A 19418-nucleotide genomic window follows, 5' to 3' on the forward strand; every position below is an offset into this window, starting at 1 on the left:
AACTCACAACAAGCTGAACCTTGATGTGGATTGGCTACAGCAGCAGAAGACCATAAACATACACTCTAGTTGCCATTTTATTTGATACAGAAGGTACCTAACAAAGTAGCCACTGAGTGTATGTCTCTTTTCCCATTCAGATGGCAGAGTTGTCGATAGTGAGGAAGGTTGTTGAATCTTTTAGCAGAATATAGACCAGGTGGGAATATGAGTGGCGAGATGGCAAATAGTTCTTAATGTGAGGTGTTGCACTTTTAGATTTTAAATACAAGAGGAAGTTGTGCAGTAAATGGCAGGAGCCTTAGCATTGATGTACAGAGGGATCTTGGTCTGTAGGTCAATTACTCCCCGAAAGTGGCAACACAAGTAAATAAGGTGGTAAAGAAGGCGTGCATGATTGCCGTATTTTTATACTCAGTGTTCTGACTAATGAAACCATGCAAAGCTGTATAAAACATTGATTAGGCCATGTTTGGAGTTTTGTGTAAGACTTTGATTGCTGCATTACAGGAAGGATATGGTGGCTAAGGAGAAGTCGCAATAGAGATTCACTAGTATTTGCCTAGACTTGAGAGCATTAGCTAGAAGAGGTTGGACAAACTTTGACTTTTTTTTTTCTAGTGTATTAGACACTGAGGGGTAACCTGTTTTAAAAAGTGTTTAAAATTATGAAAGACATATAACAAAGTATGTAGTTCAATCTTTTTTCCCCAGGGTGGAAATGCCAAATACTAGAGAGCATAGATTTAAGGGGTTGGGGGGTGGGGTGGCGGTTATTGGAAGTGAAGCAAGATTTGAGGGAAACACTTTCATATGCAGGGAGTTGTAAGTGTCCGGAACACTTTGTCAAGGGAAATGACAGAGGCAGATATGATTGCAATATTTAAGAAATATTAAGGTGGGTACACAAGCAGGCTGTGCATTGCAGAATATTTACCATGTACAGCAGATGTGTAGTTGAAATTGAAATCATGGTTGGCACAGACAAGGGCCTGTTCCTGTGCTGCACTATTCTGTATGTTCCAAATCTTTGTCCTCTCCACTTTTGGCCTCTGTGTTATGGGTTTAATGATTTCACCATTGGCAACTAACAGAGACTGAAGTGCTGAAATTTGGTTCTTAAATCCATTTGCCATTTTAATTCTTAATTCTTTTTTCAAAAATAGTGTCCGAGTGATCAAGCTATTTATCCTCATTCTAATACCACATGTAGCATGGAATTAGTTTTTTTTTTGACCAATTTCCAATAAAGGGCATTGGTTTGTTTTGGCACATTAAAGGCACAATGTAAATGCTGGATTGAATCTAATCGAAAAAATGAACATAAAACCATATGTAATACCTAATGTAATCAGATTAACGAGTAACAACCTTGATTATCAAAATTGAAGGTTTGAGTCTTCGTCAGTATTGAATGATTTTTAATCATCAATATTATTGGCTCAGGAAAAGTAGAGAGGAGCTGAAATTAGTCCAAGTTCTTCAGTTACCTCACTGTGACCAACAGGTTGCCAATTTCTTTGCCTCTGCAGATTGTGCTTGACTCGCTGAGTTCTTCCAAAACAGAAGGACAAAAGATTATTCAGATGTTGGAAATCCAGAGGAACTCAGCAAATCAGGCAGCATCTGTGGAGGGGAATAGTCGCTGTTTTGGGCTGAGTTCTGATGAAGAACCCCGGCCTGAAATATCAACTGCTTAATCTCCTCCGAGGCCACCTGACCTACCGAGTTCCTCCAACACTTTGTGGTTCTTCCAAAAGTCTGTTTTTATTTGTTCTAAATCCCAGCATCTGCAGTCTCTTGTGTGTCTATGTATATCTGCATTTTCTGATCAGTTACTAAGACTTCTTTCTATGCATTGTTTTTGATTACAGGTAAAAAAGTAGTTGATGTGGCTGTTGGATCCACCCATTGCATGGTACTGACAGAAGATGGTGAAGTACATAGCTGGGGCAGCAATGATCAATGTCAACATTTTGATACACTGAGGATAACAAAACCAGAACCAGCTGCTCTACCTGGGTTAGATACGAAACACATTGTTGGTATTGCTTGTGGAGCAGCTCAGGTAACTTTGAATTTTGGTCTCCAAAGTATGCTGAGGTGATTTTGCTTGTTAAGAAAATTCAAATGATCATGAATTGAAAGTAGGATTCAATGAAACATCAAGGGGAGAGTTAACAGTATTCATCTGTACTGTGGAGAAACTCTCACCAGCATACTTAACAAAATGCCCAGATGTAGTCACTTTTTAACTATGTACAGAAGGGTACAGTACCAGTGGTCACAGTGATGTCTGTAGCTATTGATTTGAGGGGATGATATTTAATACACTACGAACGGCAATGCGTTATGTTGTATTGATGAATTAAGTCAGTATGTCCTTGAATGTGGCGAAGCAGGTAAATAATATAGTTAGGAGGAATATGTGATGCTGACTTTGTTAGGGCATTGAATAGAGGAGGAAGGTTAAACTCTAACTTCAGAAAACCTTGGTCGCACTCAGCTGGAGTATCGTGTGTAGCTCTAATTACCAAAGTGTAGGAAGGATGTGACAATACTGTAGAAGGTACAGAGGAAACACAGGAGATGTTTTTTTTTTGGAATAGAGCAGTGAACATTTTAGGAGAGACTAGAGAAGCCAGTTTTTTTTTTTTTCCCCCTCCCTGGAACAGGGGGAGTTAAGGGGGATGTGATTCTGGTATGTAAAGTGATGACAGTGTAAACTGCAGGAATCAGCTTCCCCATATCAGAGGTAGGTAAAACCAGAGTGCATTATTTTTAGGGTAAATGGGGGAAGAGATCCAGGGAAGATGTGAGGGGGACAATCTTCACCCAGAGTCAGTCATACAGTGTGGAAACTGGCCCTTTCACCCACTGGTCCATACTGACCAAGATTCCCATCTAAGCTAGTCAGATTGGCCCATATCTTTACAAACCTTATCCATCCATTTACCTTTCAAATGTCGTAAATGTACTTGTTTCAGCAATTTCTTTTGGAAGCTCATTCTATGTACTGACCATCGTCTGGTTTAAAAAGATGGCCTCAGGTTCCTATTAAATCTGTCCCCTCTCTCCGTAAGTCCGTGCTCTCTAGCTTTTGATTCCTCAACACTGGGGGAAAAGACTGTGCATTCACCCCATCTATGCCCCTGATAACTTTATACACCTCTATAAGCTCACCTACCAGAGCAAGAAGTATCTGGAATTCACTGCATGGGACAGTGGTTGAAGCTGAGTTGCTGAACGCAGGTGAGAAGTGTCCAAAGGATCACTTAAATGGCTGTGGACCAAATGGACCATATAGGGTTAATATTTAAGGGTGGCCAAGTTAGGTCAAATTATGTATGATTCTATGATTCGTTTTGTCTTGGCACCCAGTAGAGTTTAGAATGTATGCAAGGCAATACACATAAAAAGCTGGAGGAACTCAGCAGGCCAGGCAGCATGTATGGAAAGGAATAAGTAGTCGACGTTTCGGGCCGAGACCCTTCATTGGCACCTCAGCAAGAAATATTGATTGTTATTCCTTTCCATAGATGCTGCTTGGCCTCTAGTATTTTGTGTACATATTTCCAGAATCTGTAGGTTTTCTTGTGTTCAGGATTAATGCTATCAAGAGATTATAGAATTGATTAAATTAGACTTGTTCTTAACTTTTATTCTAGTTATAGCTATGTAGTTGAACATTTTACTTTGCATATTGAAAGATAATTTATTCTGACTTTTAATGTAGAATCAATGAAGATTCCTTGATTTCTTAATTTTATTCTTAAATTTCTTTGGCAGTGTACATATATGGCCATATTCCCCTTTTTTGCATAGCATAGTATTTACACATGTTTTTCTCCATGCAATGTCATGTTTTCATTTTGCCAATCACCATATATTACAGTTTAAGGTCAATTTGTGCTTAGCAAAAACTTGTTCTTTGAAATGGGGTGAATTTAGGAAGTTACACGATAGATTTTTTTCCCTTTCTTTGGCAAGCACAGTTGTAAAAGCATTGATCCTCTGTTAGATTACATTTTAAACTTTCTGGACAATGTTAGTCTACAACATTAAGTGAGACTTTCTGAATAAATACCAGTAGTTACTTGATTGCAACATACATTATACAGGCAGTCCTCTGCTTGCATGAGGATTCTGTTCTTAAGAACAGTCTGAAAACCAATTTTCCCCAGTTCAGAAATATCCATTTTCATCTCCATTAGTCAGGTGATTCATAATCTAGGATGCCCGTGTATTTGAGTTGATTTTATCCTTGGCTGATTCAGCCTCATCATCTTTCCAGGTGTCTGTACTCAGCAGTGCTGGTTTTTTTAAAAAAAATTATTAGCCCATGGATGCAGCACCTTTTTCAAGGAATCTTCCTTATTAAATGTTGAATGAGAGAATAGAGAGTAGTTTAGTGTCATAGAGAACAGAAATAGGCCCTTTGGCCCATCTAGTCCATATTGAACTATTATTCTGCCTAGTCTCATTGACTTGAACCAGTCTTCCATACCCCTCCCATCCAAGTACTAATCCAAATTTCTCTTAAGTTTTGAAATTGAACCCACATTCAGCACTTCTGCTGCAACTTGTTCTGCACTCTTACCACCTGAGTAAAGAAATTCCTCTCATGTTCCCTTTAAGCATTTCGTCTTTCACCTTAAGCCATGACCTCTATTCCCTGGAGCAAAGGGAAATGAGAAGATGTTCAATAGACATATACAATATTCCAAGGTGTATAGATCGGGTAAATGCAAGCAGGCTTATTTTACCCATTGAGGTCGGGGAAGAGAACTGAAATCCTAACCTCTTCAACCTTCCTCTATACCTCAGGTCCTCAAATCTTGACAACATCCTTGTAAGTTTTTTCAATACTCTTTCAGTCTTGTTAATAGGTGACCAGAACTACATACAATACTTCAAATATGACCTCACCAACATTTTGTAACATCCTAGCGTAGGTACTCAGTACTTGAGATATCAAGGCTAATGTGCCAAAAGTGCTCTTTATGATTCTATCTACTTGTGATGCCACTTCAAAGGAATTATGAATCTGTGTTCCCTGATCCCTCTGTTGTACTGCAGTATTCATTTATAGTTATAGTGAGTGAAGAGTTTTGAGTTGTGGAAATCAATTCTGGATAATATAATTACCACACACAGCTGTTTTATTTGGCTAATTTGTAAATTTGTTGTTTCTTTAGAGTTTTGCTTGGTCCTCGTGTTCAGAATGGTCAATTGGCCTTCGTGTGCCCTTTGTTGTGGATGTTTGTCAGGTGACGTTTGAGCAATTGGACTTGCTATTGCGACAAGTAAGTGAAGGCATGGATGGTAGTTCGGACTGGCCCCCTCCACAAGAGAAAGAATGCATGGCTGTTGCAACACTCAATCTACTGAGACTTCAGGTAATGGATAATCAAGAGTTGTGTATTTCAGTTCCCCACATTTTAAATATTTATCGGTGATGCAAGCAGCTTCTTAAAACAAAAGTTCACTCCTAATTTTAAAAAAATCGAAGTTCAATAGCACAATATGAATTTTGTCTATTTCAATTAGGTCTTCCTAGCTATTTATTATTTTGACTAACTAATCAGGAAATGAAATGATGTAAGATTACTTTTTAAATGAAATTCTTTTGAAGTTCAATTTGTGTGTGGGAAAGGAAATATGATTGAATAGATTAAAAATGCTATTTTTACTTTACTTTTTATTCTAGCTTCATGCTGCTATTAGCCATCAAGTTGACCCAGAATGCCTTGGTTTGGGCATAGGCAGCGTTTTGTTGAATAGCTTGAAACAGACGGTGGTGACGCTTGCCAGCAATGCTGGGGTTCTGAATACTGTGCAATCATCTGCACAGGCTGTGTTGCAGAGTGGCTGGTCTGTTCTGCTCCCTACTGCTGAAGAAAGAGCCAGAGCACTTTCTGCATTGCTACCTAATGCAGGTAAGGCTTTGGCATTTTTATCTGAGTTAATGTTGCTGACCCAGAAATTAGCAGGTGAACCCTGGACAGCTAGGTGTGCAGTAAAGCTCTTTCCACTCTTTTCCTAAAAATATTCTTTGGCTTTAATATTGGGAGAGCAACCATGTGTCTTCATTGAGTGAGGTTGTCAGTTTTGGGGCAAGATAGGCTGGGTGAGATAGCAGTTGGTATTGCTAGTGCACAGATCTAGTGATCTGCATTTCATCCTGACCTCAAGTGGTGTCTACGTAGAGATTGCTTGTTCTCTCTGTAGTGCAGTACGTTTTCTCCAAGGGTTCTGCTTTCCTCCCACATCTCAAAGACATGGGTTGGTAGATTAGCTTGCCACTGTGAATTGCTTTTGGTGTGTAGGTGAGTATTGGAATTGATGGGAGTCTGGGTAAAATAAAATTAGATTAATGTAAATGGAACAAAAGGCCTGTTATTACAGACACAAAATGCTGGAGGAATTCAACAGGTCAGGCAGCATCTATAGAAAAGAGTAAACATAGTCATAGTCATACTTTATTGATCTCGGGGGAAATTGGTTTCCGTTACAGTGGCACCATAAATAATAGTAATAGAACCATAAATAGTTATAGTAATATGTAAATTATGCCAGTAAATTATGAAATAAGTCCAGGACCAGCCTATTGGCTCAGGGTGTCTGACCCTCCAAGGGAGGAGTTGTAAAGTTTGATGGCCACAGGCAGGAATGACTTCCTATGACGCTCAGTGCTGCATCTCGGTGGAATGAGGCTCTGGCTGAATGTACCCCTGTGCCCACCCAGTACATTATGTAGTGGATGGGAGACATTGTCCAAGATGGCATGCAACTTAGACAGTATCCTCTTTTCAGACACCACTGTGAGAGAGTCCAGTTCCATCCCCACAACATCACTGGCCTTACGAATGACCTACAACATCACTGGCCTTACGAATGAATTACGAAACAATTGATATTTTGGGCCGAGCTCCTTCATCAGGAGTGGAGAGAAAAAGATATGAGGTCAGAGTAAGAATGTGGGGGAGGGGTGGAACAAATACGAGGTTGTAGGTGATAGGTGAAATTGGGAAAGGGGTAGGGGTGAAGTGGGAAGTCAATGGGTGAAAGAGATAAAAAGCTGGAGAAGGGGGAACTTGATAGGAGAGGACAGGCCATGGAGGAAGAAGAATGGGGAGGAGCACCAGATGGAGGTGATGGGCAGGCAAGGAGATAAGGTGAGGGGGAAATGGGAATGGGGAATGGTGAAGGAGAAGGGTGGGGGCAATTACTGGAAGTTCAAGAAATTGATGTTCATGTCATTAGGTTGCAGGCTACCCAGACAGAATATAAGGTGTTGCTCCTCCAACCTGAGTGTGGATTCATTGCGGCAGAAGAGGAGGCCATAGACTGACATGCTGGAATGGGAAGTAGAATTAAAGTGGGTGTCCACTTGGAGATCCTGCTTTTTCAGGCGGACGGAGCGTAGGCACTTGGCAATGCGGTCTCCCAATCTACGTTGAGTCTCACTGACGTACAGGAGGCCACCCTGGGAGGACTGGATAAAATTGATAACCCCAACAGCCTCACGGGTGAAGTGTCGCCACACCTGGAAGGACTATTTGAGGCCCTGAATGGTAGTGAGGGAGGTGGTGTAGGGGCAGGTGTAGCACTTGTTCTGCTTGCAAGGATAAGTGCCAGGAGGCAGAGCAGTGGGAAAGGACGAATGAACAAGGGAGTTGTGTAGGGAGCATTCCCCGCAGAATGTGAGGGGGGAAGGAAAGATGTGTTTGGTAGTGGAATCCCATTGGTGATGGCAGAAGTTACAGAGAATTATGTGCTGGATGTGGAGGCTGTTGAGGTGGAAGGTGAGGACAAGAGGAACCATATCAGTGCTGTGACGGCAGGAGGTTGGGGTGAGAGCAGATGTGTGCAAAATGGAAGAGATGTGGATGAGAGCAGCATTGATGGTGGAGGAAGGGAAGCTCCTTTCCTTTGAAGAAGGAAGTGTCCTCCTCTTCCGATTTCACTTATCATCTACTACCTTGTATTTCTTCCTCATCTCCCCCCACCGACTTCTCATCTTTTTATCTCCAGTCCCGATGAAGGGTCTCAGCCTGAAATATTGACTGCTTACTCTTTTCCATAGATGCTGCTTGACCTGCTAAGTTCCTCCAGCATTTCGTGTACGTTGCTTAGATTTCCGGCATCTGCAGATTTTCTCTTGTTAATGGGTCTATTGCTGTTGGCTGCTCTGGGTGAAGATGCGATGATAACTGCTGACTGTAAATTGTCCCTGAGTGTAGGTGGGTGACAGGAGAATAAGGGAGGAGTGATGGGTATGTATAGAAGCATAGGTTATAGGGAAATAAAAAGGATGGGTATGTTCTGAATGCTAGTATAGTCTTGATATGCTGAATGGCTGTGTTGAGATATGTGCTCTCAGAGACTTTGAATGCAGTTGTATAGACGAAAGGCCAGTGTATAACAAGCTCCACCACCGAGGCCACTGTGCTGAGATGTATGTTTTAACTTGTTGCACTCTTATCCACATTCAGCTCTCGTTTTGATTTTATTGGAAATTAAGTTTCAGGTAATGAAATGAATGTCAGTCCGGGTCGTCGATTTATGATAGATCTTCTGGTGAGCAGTCTGATGGCAGATGGTGGCTTGGAGTCGGCTCTCAATGCTGCAATTACAGCTGAAATACAGGTAAAACAGATCAAGTAAATTTACATTTTTAATATTTACTATTGATCTGTACTCCAGGGAGCGCGAAGTGCAGAATCAAATATCGCTGTGATGATTGTACGTTCTAGTATCAATTGTTTGGCGACTATAAAATATCTCTGTATTCAAGCTGTCATTTCTATTATCATATTAAATACTGTCCTGAACCTGTTGACTTTGGCTCTTTCAAGCGGTAGAAGTGGTGAAAATCAATTAATCATTGGAATATTTGTGCCTTGAACACATTTGTAGACTATTTCTTTGGTTCCATTAATTGTCCAATTTTACCACATACAGTTGCAAGAAAAAGTTTGAGAACCCTCTGCAATGACCTAGTTTCCTGCATTAATTACTTATAAAATGTGGTCTGATCGTCATCTGTCACTGTACTAGACAAACACAATCTGCCTAAGCTAATAACACACAAACAATTGTACTTATTGTATCTTTATTGAAAACATTGTTTTATCATTCACAGTCCAGACTAGAAAAAGTATGTTAATAACTGGTAGAACTTCCTTTAGCGGCAATAACTTCTACTGAATGTCTCCAGTAGCAGCTGATCAGACTTGCACAATGGCGAGGAGGAATTTTAGACCATTCCTCCATATAAAACTGTTTCAGTTCATCAATATTTCTGGGATACCTTGCATGAACAGCCCTCTTCAGGTCATGCCACAGCATCTCAATTGGGTTAAGGTCTTGATTCTGACTTGCCCATTCCAAAACACAAATTTTCTTCTTTTCAAACCATCCTGTTGTTGATTTACTCTTGTGTTTCTGATCATAGAAGTTGGATGATGCAACAAGACTATTAAGCTTTAGCTGATGGACTGCTATTGTGACATTCTCCTATAAAATGCCTTGATACAGTTTTGAATTCATTATTGCCTCAACGATGAAGTACAATTGTATTTTGTGTTACTAGTTTAGGCAGGTTGTGTTAGTGTATTATTGTGATGAAAATGAAGATCAGAGCACATTTCATAATTAAGGCAGAAAACCAGGAAATTGCAAAGGGTTCACAAACTTCCTTGCAACTCTAGCTGTCCTTTTCAGGAGGCTTGTTTCAACTACCTTTTAAACTTAATCTGCTTTCTTTTCTTTGTCTTGCTGTCTTTATACTTAGTACAGACAGTAATTACTGTAGGTAAACAGCAGCTAATTTGGGCACAAAATATTCACATAGCTTAGCCAATTTAGATAAATAACTAATCGATTTTGCATCATAGACTTGCAACATGACAGTTGGAGAACTTCATGTTGTGCAATAGGATCATGATTAATCAGCTCTTGGTTTATCATCTTGACAAGTTGCTGTTGTGTGAAACAGTGGACTGTTGTGGCTTGTTCTTGCAAAGATGTGACTCGAGGACAATATCCACGCACCATCAATCTACAGGCCAAGGCTCTCAAATGTGGGCTGTATTATTATTAGTTCTTTTGTAACTGTGTACATCTACTATCATAATTATGTATTTTGTACTGTGTGTGGCTGCTGGTACTGTGTTTTGCACGTTGGCCCAAGTGGACCGCTGTCGCCTTTGGCTGTATTCCTGTATATAGCTGACTAGCAATTGAACTTGAACATCTTACTAGGAATATACTATCTCCAAGAGGTGCTTCTTGAGAACTCTTGTCAATTCTTCAGCTTGCATGTTCTGAAATTTCCTCCCTATCTAAACAATTTACATACCTTTCTTCTCCTTTGCTACATGTTAAAATTTAATTCTTTAGCCAAGTTTTTGGTCACCAACCCAAATATACTGTTGTTATTTAATGTCTGATTATGTTGTGAAAGTACACCTTGCTATGCTTTGCATTTAAAACTCAGTGGACATTTTATTAGGTGCACCTGTGCATTAATGCAAATATTTAATCAGCCAATCACATGGCAGCAACTCATTGCATAAAAGCATTCAGATATGGTCCAGAGGTTCAATGGTTGTTCAGGCCAGACATCAAAATGGGAAAAAAATGTGGTCTAAGTGACTTTGACTGTGGAATAATTATTGATGGTGGACGGGATGGTTTTAATATCTCAGAAACTGCAGATTTCCTGGAATGTGTTTATGCATAGCAGTCTCTAAGGTTTACAGAGGATGTTGCGAAAAACAAAAAAAAAGACATCCAGTGAGCAGCAGTTCTGTGGGCAAAAACATGTTGGTAATGAGAGGGGTCAGAGGAGAGTGGCCAGACTGACTTAAACTGACAGGAAGGCGACAGTAACAACAATAACCACACCTTAATAGTGGTGTGCACAAGAGCATCTCTGAACACACAATATGTTGAATCTTGAAGCTGATCGGCTACACCAGCAGAAGACCATAAATGTACACTCAGTGGCCTCTTTATTAGGTACAGAAAATACCTAATAAAATGGTGATTGAGTATATAATTATAATTATTATCTTGCTTACATTTGTTATAGCACACTTGCATTGAAATATTATTTTGTTTTTCTAGGATGTAGAAGCAAAGAAAGAAGCACAGAAAGAGAAGGAAATAGATGAACAAGAAGCCAATGCTTCAACGCTCCATCGAAGTCGAACACCTCTGGACAAGGACCTCATCAATACAGGCATATATGAATCTTCTGGGAAACAAAGTTTACCCCTTGTTCAGCTCGTACAGCAATTATTAAGGTACTGACTAAACCAAAAATAACTTCTGTTTCAGTTCCCCGTATCTGAACTTCTTCCTCTCTGAATACCTGAATCAGAAGGACTGGGACAGATTAGGAGAATAAGCAAAGCAGTTGCAGATGGAATATAGTGTAGGGAAGTGATCTAGTTTGGTAGCTGCAATAAAGATGTTGACTGTTTTCTAAGTATGGAGAAATCAGAGGTGCAAAGGGACTTGGGAGTCCTTGTTCAGGATTTCCTCAAGGTTAATTTGCAGGTTGGGTAAATGGTAAGGAAGGCTAATGCGACATTAGCATTTGTTTCAAGAGGACTAGAATATCAAAGCAAGGACGTTATGCTGAGGCTTTATAAGGCATTGGTCAGACTGTACTTGGAGTATTGTGGCCCCTTGTCTAAGAGGGGAGGTGCTGGCATTGGAGAGGATTCAATGGAATAATCCTGAGAAAGAAAAGGTTAACATATGAAGAGCATCTGATGCTTCTGGGCCTGTACTTGCTGGAGCTTAAAACAATATGTAGGAGATCTCTTTGAAACCTATTGAATATTGAAAGGCCTAGTTAGAGTGGCTGTGGAGAGGTTGTTTCCTTTAGTGGGGAGCCCAGGACTAGAAGTCACAGCCTCAGAATACAAGGACATCCCTTTAGAACAGAGATGAGGAATTTCTTTAGGCACATGGTGGTGAATCTGTGGAGTTCGTTGAAGTAGACTGCTGTGGAGTCCTCGTCATTGGATGTCTTTAACCTGGAGGTTGATGGGCTTTTGTTTCGTAACGGCATCCAATGTTATGGTGAGAAGGTAAGAGACTAGGATTGAGAGGAATAATAAATCAGCCATGATGGAATGAGCTATTTCTGCTCTTATATCTTGTAGACTTTCCTAAAATAATGTTATATGCTGAATTATGGTTCTATGTGCATCAGTATTTCAATATTTGTACCAATGATTGCTCTCAATTAGAAAATTACTTAGTGGTTAAATTACTGGGTTGGTGATTGATAGAGATTAATTCCAATTCCGAATCAGCTGTTGACATTTTAAGTTGAAAATTTCAGAATGGAAAGCTTGTAATAGTGAATTTAAAGCAAAGTAGATCAATCAGTGTAAAAACTCCAAACCAAGTACTATGGCTGGCCCATATCCATCTTCAGAAATGATTTGACCAGCTGTGGAGTTCGTGGATTGAATTGAGGTGGGTCATTGCAAGCCTCAAGTCTGCTGAAATAAATTTAAAAATTCCCAGATACAGGCAGTGGAATTGTGTGTCAGCATCTTTTGGCTCCTTATTCTGCAGAGGATGCTGGGTATGGCTATTTCTACGCCCACCCCCCTTACCCCCAATGCTAGCCAATATTATCCTTTTACTGAGTTTATTGATTTCGGACAGTGTTGGAAAGGGAGCTGTATTTTGAAACCTAGTTATCATTGAGAATCATTTGCTGAAAATTAATTTTTGTAGGTAATAAATTTGTTCAAGCTTTTGATAAAGTATAATGCCTTTTCAGAAACTGGTTTTCTATACATAAGTAGTGATAGTTCCGCAAAGTGAAGATGCCTAGTATGCCAAAGGATCATCATCCTAGAAGAAACGTGTAGCCAGAAATGGTAAATTAAAACAGGTAGATACTATAAAACTTTCAAACAAGGAATTAATTTCTTTGTTTTCTTATAAAGAAATATTGCATCGCAAAGCATTGCAAAACTGAAAGATGTCACTCGTCATATTTCTTCTTATTTGGACCTTGAATACTTCAATCGCGAGAGATCTGCTTCCTTGGATCTGTTGCTGCGATTTCAACGTCTTCTAATCAGCAAACTTTACCAAGGTGTAAATTTCAAATACGAGACCAGTGGATGCAGTAAGTCCTTTTTGATGTTAATGTATTGCATGATCAAGTAATTTTATGCATATTGCAGAAAAAAACTGCAGACTCTAGAATTTTCAGTTTTTAATGCAATCTGCAGAAGATTGATTTAATTTAAAATTTGCATCACGGTGATTCAGAGCCTAAAGTAAATTGTGCAGTGACATAAGTCAACTTTATTTAAATGTGTGGCAGATTGATCATGGGATGTATCATGTTTGCTGTTGTGTGCTGGGGCAGCAGGCTGAGGGTAGCAGACACCAACAGAATCAACAAACTCATTCGTAAGGCCAGTGATGTTGTGGGGATGGAACTGGACTCTCTGACGGTGGTGTCTGAAAAGAGGATGCTGTCCAAGTTGCATGCCATCTTGGACGATGTCTCCCATCCACTACATAATGGACTGGTTGGGCACAGGAGTATATTCAGCCATAGACTCATTCCACCGAGATGCAACACTGAGCGTCATAGGAAGTCATTCCTGCCTGTGGCCATCAAACTTTACAACTCCTCCCTTGGAGGGTCAGACACCCTGAGCCAATAGGCTGGTCCTGGACTTATTTCCTGGCATAATTTACATATTACTATTTAATTATTTATGGTGCAACTGTAATGAAAACCGATTTCCCTCGGGATCAATAAAGTATGACTTTGACTATGTGCCTGAGGTACAGGAGCCTTGGGTCCCATACCACCAGGTTCAGGAACAGTTATTATCCTTTAACCATTACGCTCCTGAACCAGCATGGATATTTTTACTCACCTCAACCTATGGATTCATTTTCAAGGACACTTGTTCTCAATATTATTTATTTGTTTTTATTCTTATTTTGCAATTGCACAGTTTGTCTTTTGCACATTGTTTGTCGGTCTTTGTATGTAGTTTTTCATTGATTCTGTGTTCTGTAAATTTCTGCAAGAAAATGAATCTCATGTATGCAGTATGGTATATGGTGTATAGTATACAGGTCCGTGCAAAAGTCTTAGGCATCCTAGATCTTTTTGTATAAATTTTGTTTTAGATGTTTATTTTTTCTTTTGCATTAGTGTGTTAGTAGAAAAGAGTAAATTTTAGATTTCTAAACATTCATTTTCCAAAAAATTAAATGTTAGAGAATTTTTTGTCATTTGTTAAAGAAAGTAATATATTAAACAAGAGACCACTTTTCAAATAAAAACTTGAATATTTTGTCGGTATTTAGCAAGTGCATGATTAAACTAAGATAACAAACCGGATGCTAATGATCAATGACATAATAACTTGAATGAACTAAACTGATTATCTGAAACTGACACGGGTGTAGAAGGACAACCAAACTAAAAGGTGAGGGTGTGTCAGATGTGACAGTTTAACCTTCAAATCATTAGTTCTTGCACCATGGCAAGAGTGAGCATAGTATCAAGACATGAGGTGGTTATCTTGCATCAGCAAGGTCTCTCCCAAGTAGAAATTCTGCAGCAGACAGAAGTTTCAAGATGTGCTGTCCAAGCTCTTCTGAAGAAGCACAAATGGGCAAGGTAGAGGAGAGAAATGCAGTGGTCGGCCTTTGAAACGGAGTGCAGCAGATGGGAGATACATGAAGCTGACATCCCTTCTAAATCAAAAGAAGTTCAGCAAATACTATCAACTCTGAACTCATAGAAACCACTGGAACCCAAGTACACCCCTCTACGGTCTGGAGAAGTCTTGCCAGAAGTGGTTTTCGTGAAAGAGTTGGTGCTAAAAAGCCATTCTTCCAAAGTAGAAACAAAGCCAAGAGACTGACTTATGCACACAACCACAAGGTGCTGAACAATGACAGCAAGTGCTCTGGACTAACAAGTCAAAATTTGAAGTTTTTGGCTCAAACAGGAGGCAGTTTGTCTGTAGAAGAGCTGGAGAGCGCAACATGGATGAATGTTGGCAGCCAACAGTGAAGCATAGTAGAGGCTCCCTGTGGTTTGAGGCTGCACTTCTGCAAAAGTTGTTGGTGATCTGGTCAGAATTAATGGAATCCTCAATGCTGAGAAGTTCAAGCAGATTCTCATTCTACACAATACCATCAGGGTGGCATCTGATTGGTTCTAGCTTTATTCTGCAGCAGGACAATGACACCAAGCACAAGGTCAAGGTCATAAAGAAATAACTTCAGCAAAAAGAAGAACAAGGAGTTCTTCAAAGAGCCTTCAGAGAGCCCTGATCTCAACGCCATCAAGGCTCTCTGGGATTACCTGGAGAGACAGAAGCAAGCGAGGTAGCCAAAGTCTGTGGAAGAACTGTGGCAAGTTCTCCAAGATGCTTGGAACAATCTACCAGCTAATGTTGTAATAAAATTGCTGGACAGTGTACCTAAGAAAATTGATGCAGTTGTAAAAGCAAAGGGTGGTCACACCAAATAATGATTTGATTTAGTTTTTTAAGTTTATTGCTCTTTAAAGTAACTTTTTTTTGATATTTGAAAACTTTTCATTTCATTACTTTTGAAAACACCTTCGCTTTACAGAAGTTTTAAAATGTGCCTAAGATGTTTGCATAGTATTATATGTACTTTGATTGTAAATTTACTTATAACATTGGTTGGAATTGAAGGACACAACAGATTGTTTTGTGCAAGATATTTGTTTCATCAATGTTTTTAAAGCTGAGAGAACTTCACTATCATATTCAAATTTTATTTTTCAACGCTGAATATTCATGATTTTACATGTACTAATCAGTATGCACTATATTACTATTTTTTTTTACAGGTCCAGAGCTTTTAGGAGTGGGATCACTGCTTAAAAAATATATTGCACTTCTGTGTACTCACATTGGGGATATTTTGCCAGTGGCAACAAGCATTGCTTCAACCAGTTACAGACATTTTGCAGAAGTGTCTCGCATTCTTGAAGGAGATTTGACAGGTAACCAGCTTGTAACAACAGTCTTAAGTACAGTGGATTCCGGTTAATTGGTCCATCAGTTAATCTTGACAATTGCTTATTTGGGACAATTCTTAAAGAACAGAAACTAATAGAGAAAATCGCTGGAATTCCCTTCATTTAACTGGGACCAGAGACTGCTGATGAACAGTTCCTGAGAGCTCAGTGTTCAGTGGGGATCAAAGTGAGCTGTCCCAGGATGGACATGACAAGCTCCTTCACCAGAGGTGCTACCCCACCCTGGACACTCCATACATGAATGGTGTACACCAGATGACTATCTCTGTCGCTAATTATTAGGAACTAATATACAAGGTTTTATAGTACTGCAATACATTGGTAGTGTTCTAATTTGTGCTGTATTTCATTTCAGTATGTAGTTTGTTCCTCAGTTAAATAGTCTTTGTATATCTTTTTAACTATTTCCATGAAATTCCAGCTAATTGGGGCAACTGCTAAATTGGGCTAAAATGTTCCGGACCCAATGTGTCCCAATTAACTGGAATCCACTGTATATTAAATATTCCAGGCATGAGTATTTAGGAATTTGAGTATATTTGTTTCCTGTGATCTTAAAATGTATAATTACTGTACCAACGTATGTAGAACAAGGCTTCCCATATCATTTTTTATTGAAGAGTTCAATTTGATACATTGACACATTCATTTTCTCTATGGGTGTTGCCTGACCTACATTATTTTCTCCCAATTTTGCGTATTTGTTTCAGCATCTGCATCACATTTCTTTTATTCAGCCCTATTAATATAAAGTTGCCCCAAGTATTTCAGTGTCAGTTCGGTAATCCAAAACCTAGACTAATAATCCTGTGAATGAGATTTTGAATCCTGTCATCTTTTTAAAAGAAGAAACCTGTAAGTGATAGGCTGTAATTAGTAAAGATAACTGTGAAGCTATTGAGAAATCATTTTTAAAACTTAATGAGTTCACTTTTGTGACCTTAATTACTTGCAATGGCCTAAATGTACATTGAGTTTTCTCTTACCTGAACTTCAGAGTGAAACAGTGCAATACAGTTTAAAGATTAGATTTTTAAAAAAATATTAGCTTTATTTGTCACATGTACATTGAAACATACAGTGAGATGTGTTATTTGTGTCAAATCAGAAAGGATTGGGCCAGGCAGCCCACAATTGTTGCCACGCTTCTGGCACCAACATAGCATGTCCACTGCTTACTAACTTTAACCGTACATCTTTGAAATGTGGGAGAAAACCAAAGCACCTAGAGCAGGGTTCCCCAGTTATGTCAAGCATGCCAAGCAAGGACCAAAACATCCAGCGTTTTTTTTCATGCACAGGCCTGGGATTCTCGAAGCCTGTGTTGTGGGTCACACAAGAAAAAAAAATGCACTCTTGAAGTAAAATAAGTCCAAAACCAACCATTTAATTATGACTCTAGCTATCACAACTGTCAGCTGTCACACTGAGAATTCATCTGGGACTTAAAATACTTACATACATACACACACTGTAAACATGGTAGTTTTCACCACTTCTCTTCCACACAAAGAGTTTTAGTAGTACTGCCTTTTCCGCTGTTTCTGTTCTCTCATTTAATCTATTTGTTCTTTTGAATTAAGCTATGTAGCATTTGAAGTATGAAGTGTAGCTATAAATGAAAATGCCAGTATTATTGTTGCTGTAATATTATTATACCACAATAAGATTGACAAATGGACAAAAATAAATTGATTCACTCACCAATCAGTGAGTGAAGTGACAGCAACGGGATGAGGCAATTCTTCTGATGTTGGGCCTGTATTCTGTTGTGGCAATCCTGAGGCACTGGCCAAGATGTGCATTGGAGAGCTTGTTTCTGTCCTGGTTCTTGACAGAGTTCAGTGAAGAAAACGATAGCTCACGTATGTACGTGGAGGGGAATAGTGTGAGTAGGAGCATGCAATAGCTCTCGTGTTTTTGAATTGAGCTTGGGGAACCACGTTAATCCAAAAGTCACTCACCCCAACATCCTTGTGTTGTGCTTTGAGCAAGTCAGATGTTCCCATTTCCAAGAACTCCATCTGAAGAGTTGCCTGTTCTATGGAAGGCACCAGCCTTTTGGCCTCTGCAGTCCACTGGCTGTTAGCCGAAACGGAGAACAGCTGTCTCAGGAAGAGGAGGATGCCACCTGGGAGTTTAGGGGAGCTTTCAAATCGTTCCCTGAAGTTTTCTGCCAGGCTCGTCACAAAATCCTTCATCACTGGATCTGCCTGCATTTCGTTCTTCTCGCAATGCGCCCGCAGATGTGGAAAGTGGAACTTTCTCCTGTGAATGTCTCTCTCCAAAAGGTTCTGCTTTGACCAGAAAGCTTCTATCGCCTCGTACATGTCCGCAACAGTGTGGTTGTTGCCTTGTAATTGCAGATTAAGTTGATTTAGATGAGACATGATGTCACACAAAAGAAGAACATGTGCCATAACCTTGTTGTCACTTAAAAACCTCTTAAATCCTTGGGCTTTTTGGCTGTGCAGGCTGGATAAAAATGACACAAGCTCATCGCGCAGGTCGCACACCCTCTCCAACAAACGGCCTTTGCTCAGCCAGTGAACGTCATTATGCAGCAAAAGGTCTTTGTGTTCTACTGACATTTCCTCCAGCAATGCTCTGAAAAGGCGATGTTGCAGTCTAGCACTCACACGAGCGAAATTTACCAGTCTCATCACAGTATTCATTGCCTCTTTCATTTCCCCACACAGTTTAACGCACAACAGTGATTTGTGAATAATGCAATGAAATGCCAAGAGTGCTGGGTTAACAGCGGCAAACCTGCTTACCAAGCCCTTGTGTTGTCCCACCATCGACAGAACCCCATCGGTGACAACAGACACAATCTTGCTCACATCCAAGCCGTTCTTCTCAAAGAACTGTGTCAATTCGTTAAAAGTTATTTCCTCAGTTGTGTGCCCAGGCAGAGGAAGCAAACAAAGTAGCTCTTCCCATCAAAAAATCTTGCGAACATGTATAGCTCTTCCATATTGGTTTAGTATGGCTTCTGCTTTCTCCAAATCGGTGAGTAGATTGGAAAAACACAACTCTGCTAAAACTTCTACTCTTCTTGTTGCCGACAATGGCACCGTCTTTAATAGCTCCACAACCGTTTTCTTGGTTTTCTCATCATGACTTAAAACTTTGCCAACCATATCAATTGCACACGTTTTAATCAACTAGGCATCAGCGAATGGCTTCTTAGCTTTGGCAAGATTCCATGACTCATGCAGTGATGCAGCTGTTGCGCTCTCTTGTGCAGATGTTGACTTACAGATAGTAGAAATGGAGTGCTTGTATGATGTTATCATATTTGCAATTTTTTGTTTGTGTT

General features: G+C 39.8%; 1 protein-coding gene across 8 annotated transcripts in view; it reads left to right on the forward strand.

Annotated features, from left to right (window-relative positions):
• Window positions 1-19418, forward strand: part of herc2 (HECT and RLD domain containing E3 ubiquitin protein ligase 2) — a 231142-nt gene that overhangs the window by 67709 nt on the left and 144015 nt on the right. For 7 of the 8 annotated variants that reach the window (XM_072262724.1, XM_072262731.1, XM_072262725.1 and 4 more), the window contains exons 15-21: window positions 1875-2068; window positions 5199-5399; window positions 5711-5939; window positions 8528-8652; window positions 11137-11315; window positions 12987-13171; window positions 15905-16060. In XM_072262724.1, the coding sequence (XP_072118825.1) occupies window positions 1875-2068; window positions 5199-5399; window positions 5711-5939; window positions 8528-8652; window positions 11137-11315; window positions 12987-13171; window positions 15905-16060 (1269 nt within the window). Of the gene's footprint in view, window positions 1-950; window positions 1016-1874; window positions 2069-5198; window positions 5400-5710; window positions 5940-8527; window positions 8653-11136; window positions 11316-12986; window positions 13172-15904; window positions 16061-19418 lie in introns of those variants that run through there. The other variant, XM_072262732.1, reaches the window with a different exon arrangement.

This window comes from Mobula birostris, chromosome 7, assembly GCF_030028105.1.
Source record: "Mobula birostris isolate sMobBir1 chromosome 7, sMobBir1.hap1, whole genome shotgun sequence".
In the NCBI taxonomy this organism is placed as follows: domain Eukaryota; kingdom Metazoa; phylum Chordata; class Chondrichthyes; order Myliobatiformes; family Myliobatidae; genus Mobula; species Mobula birostris.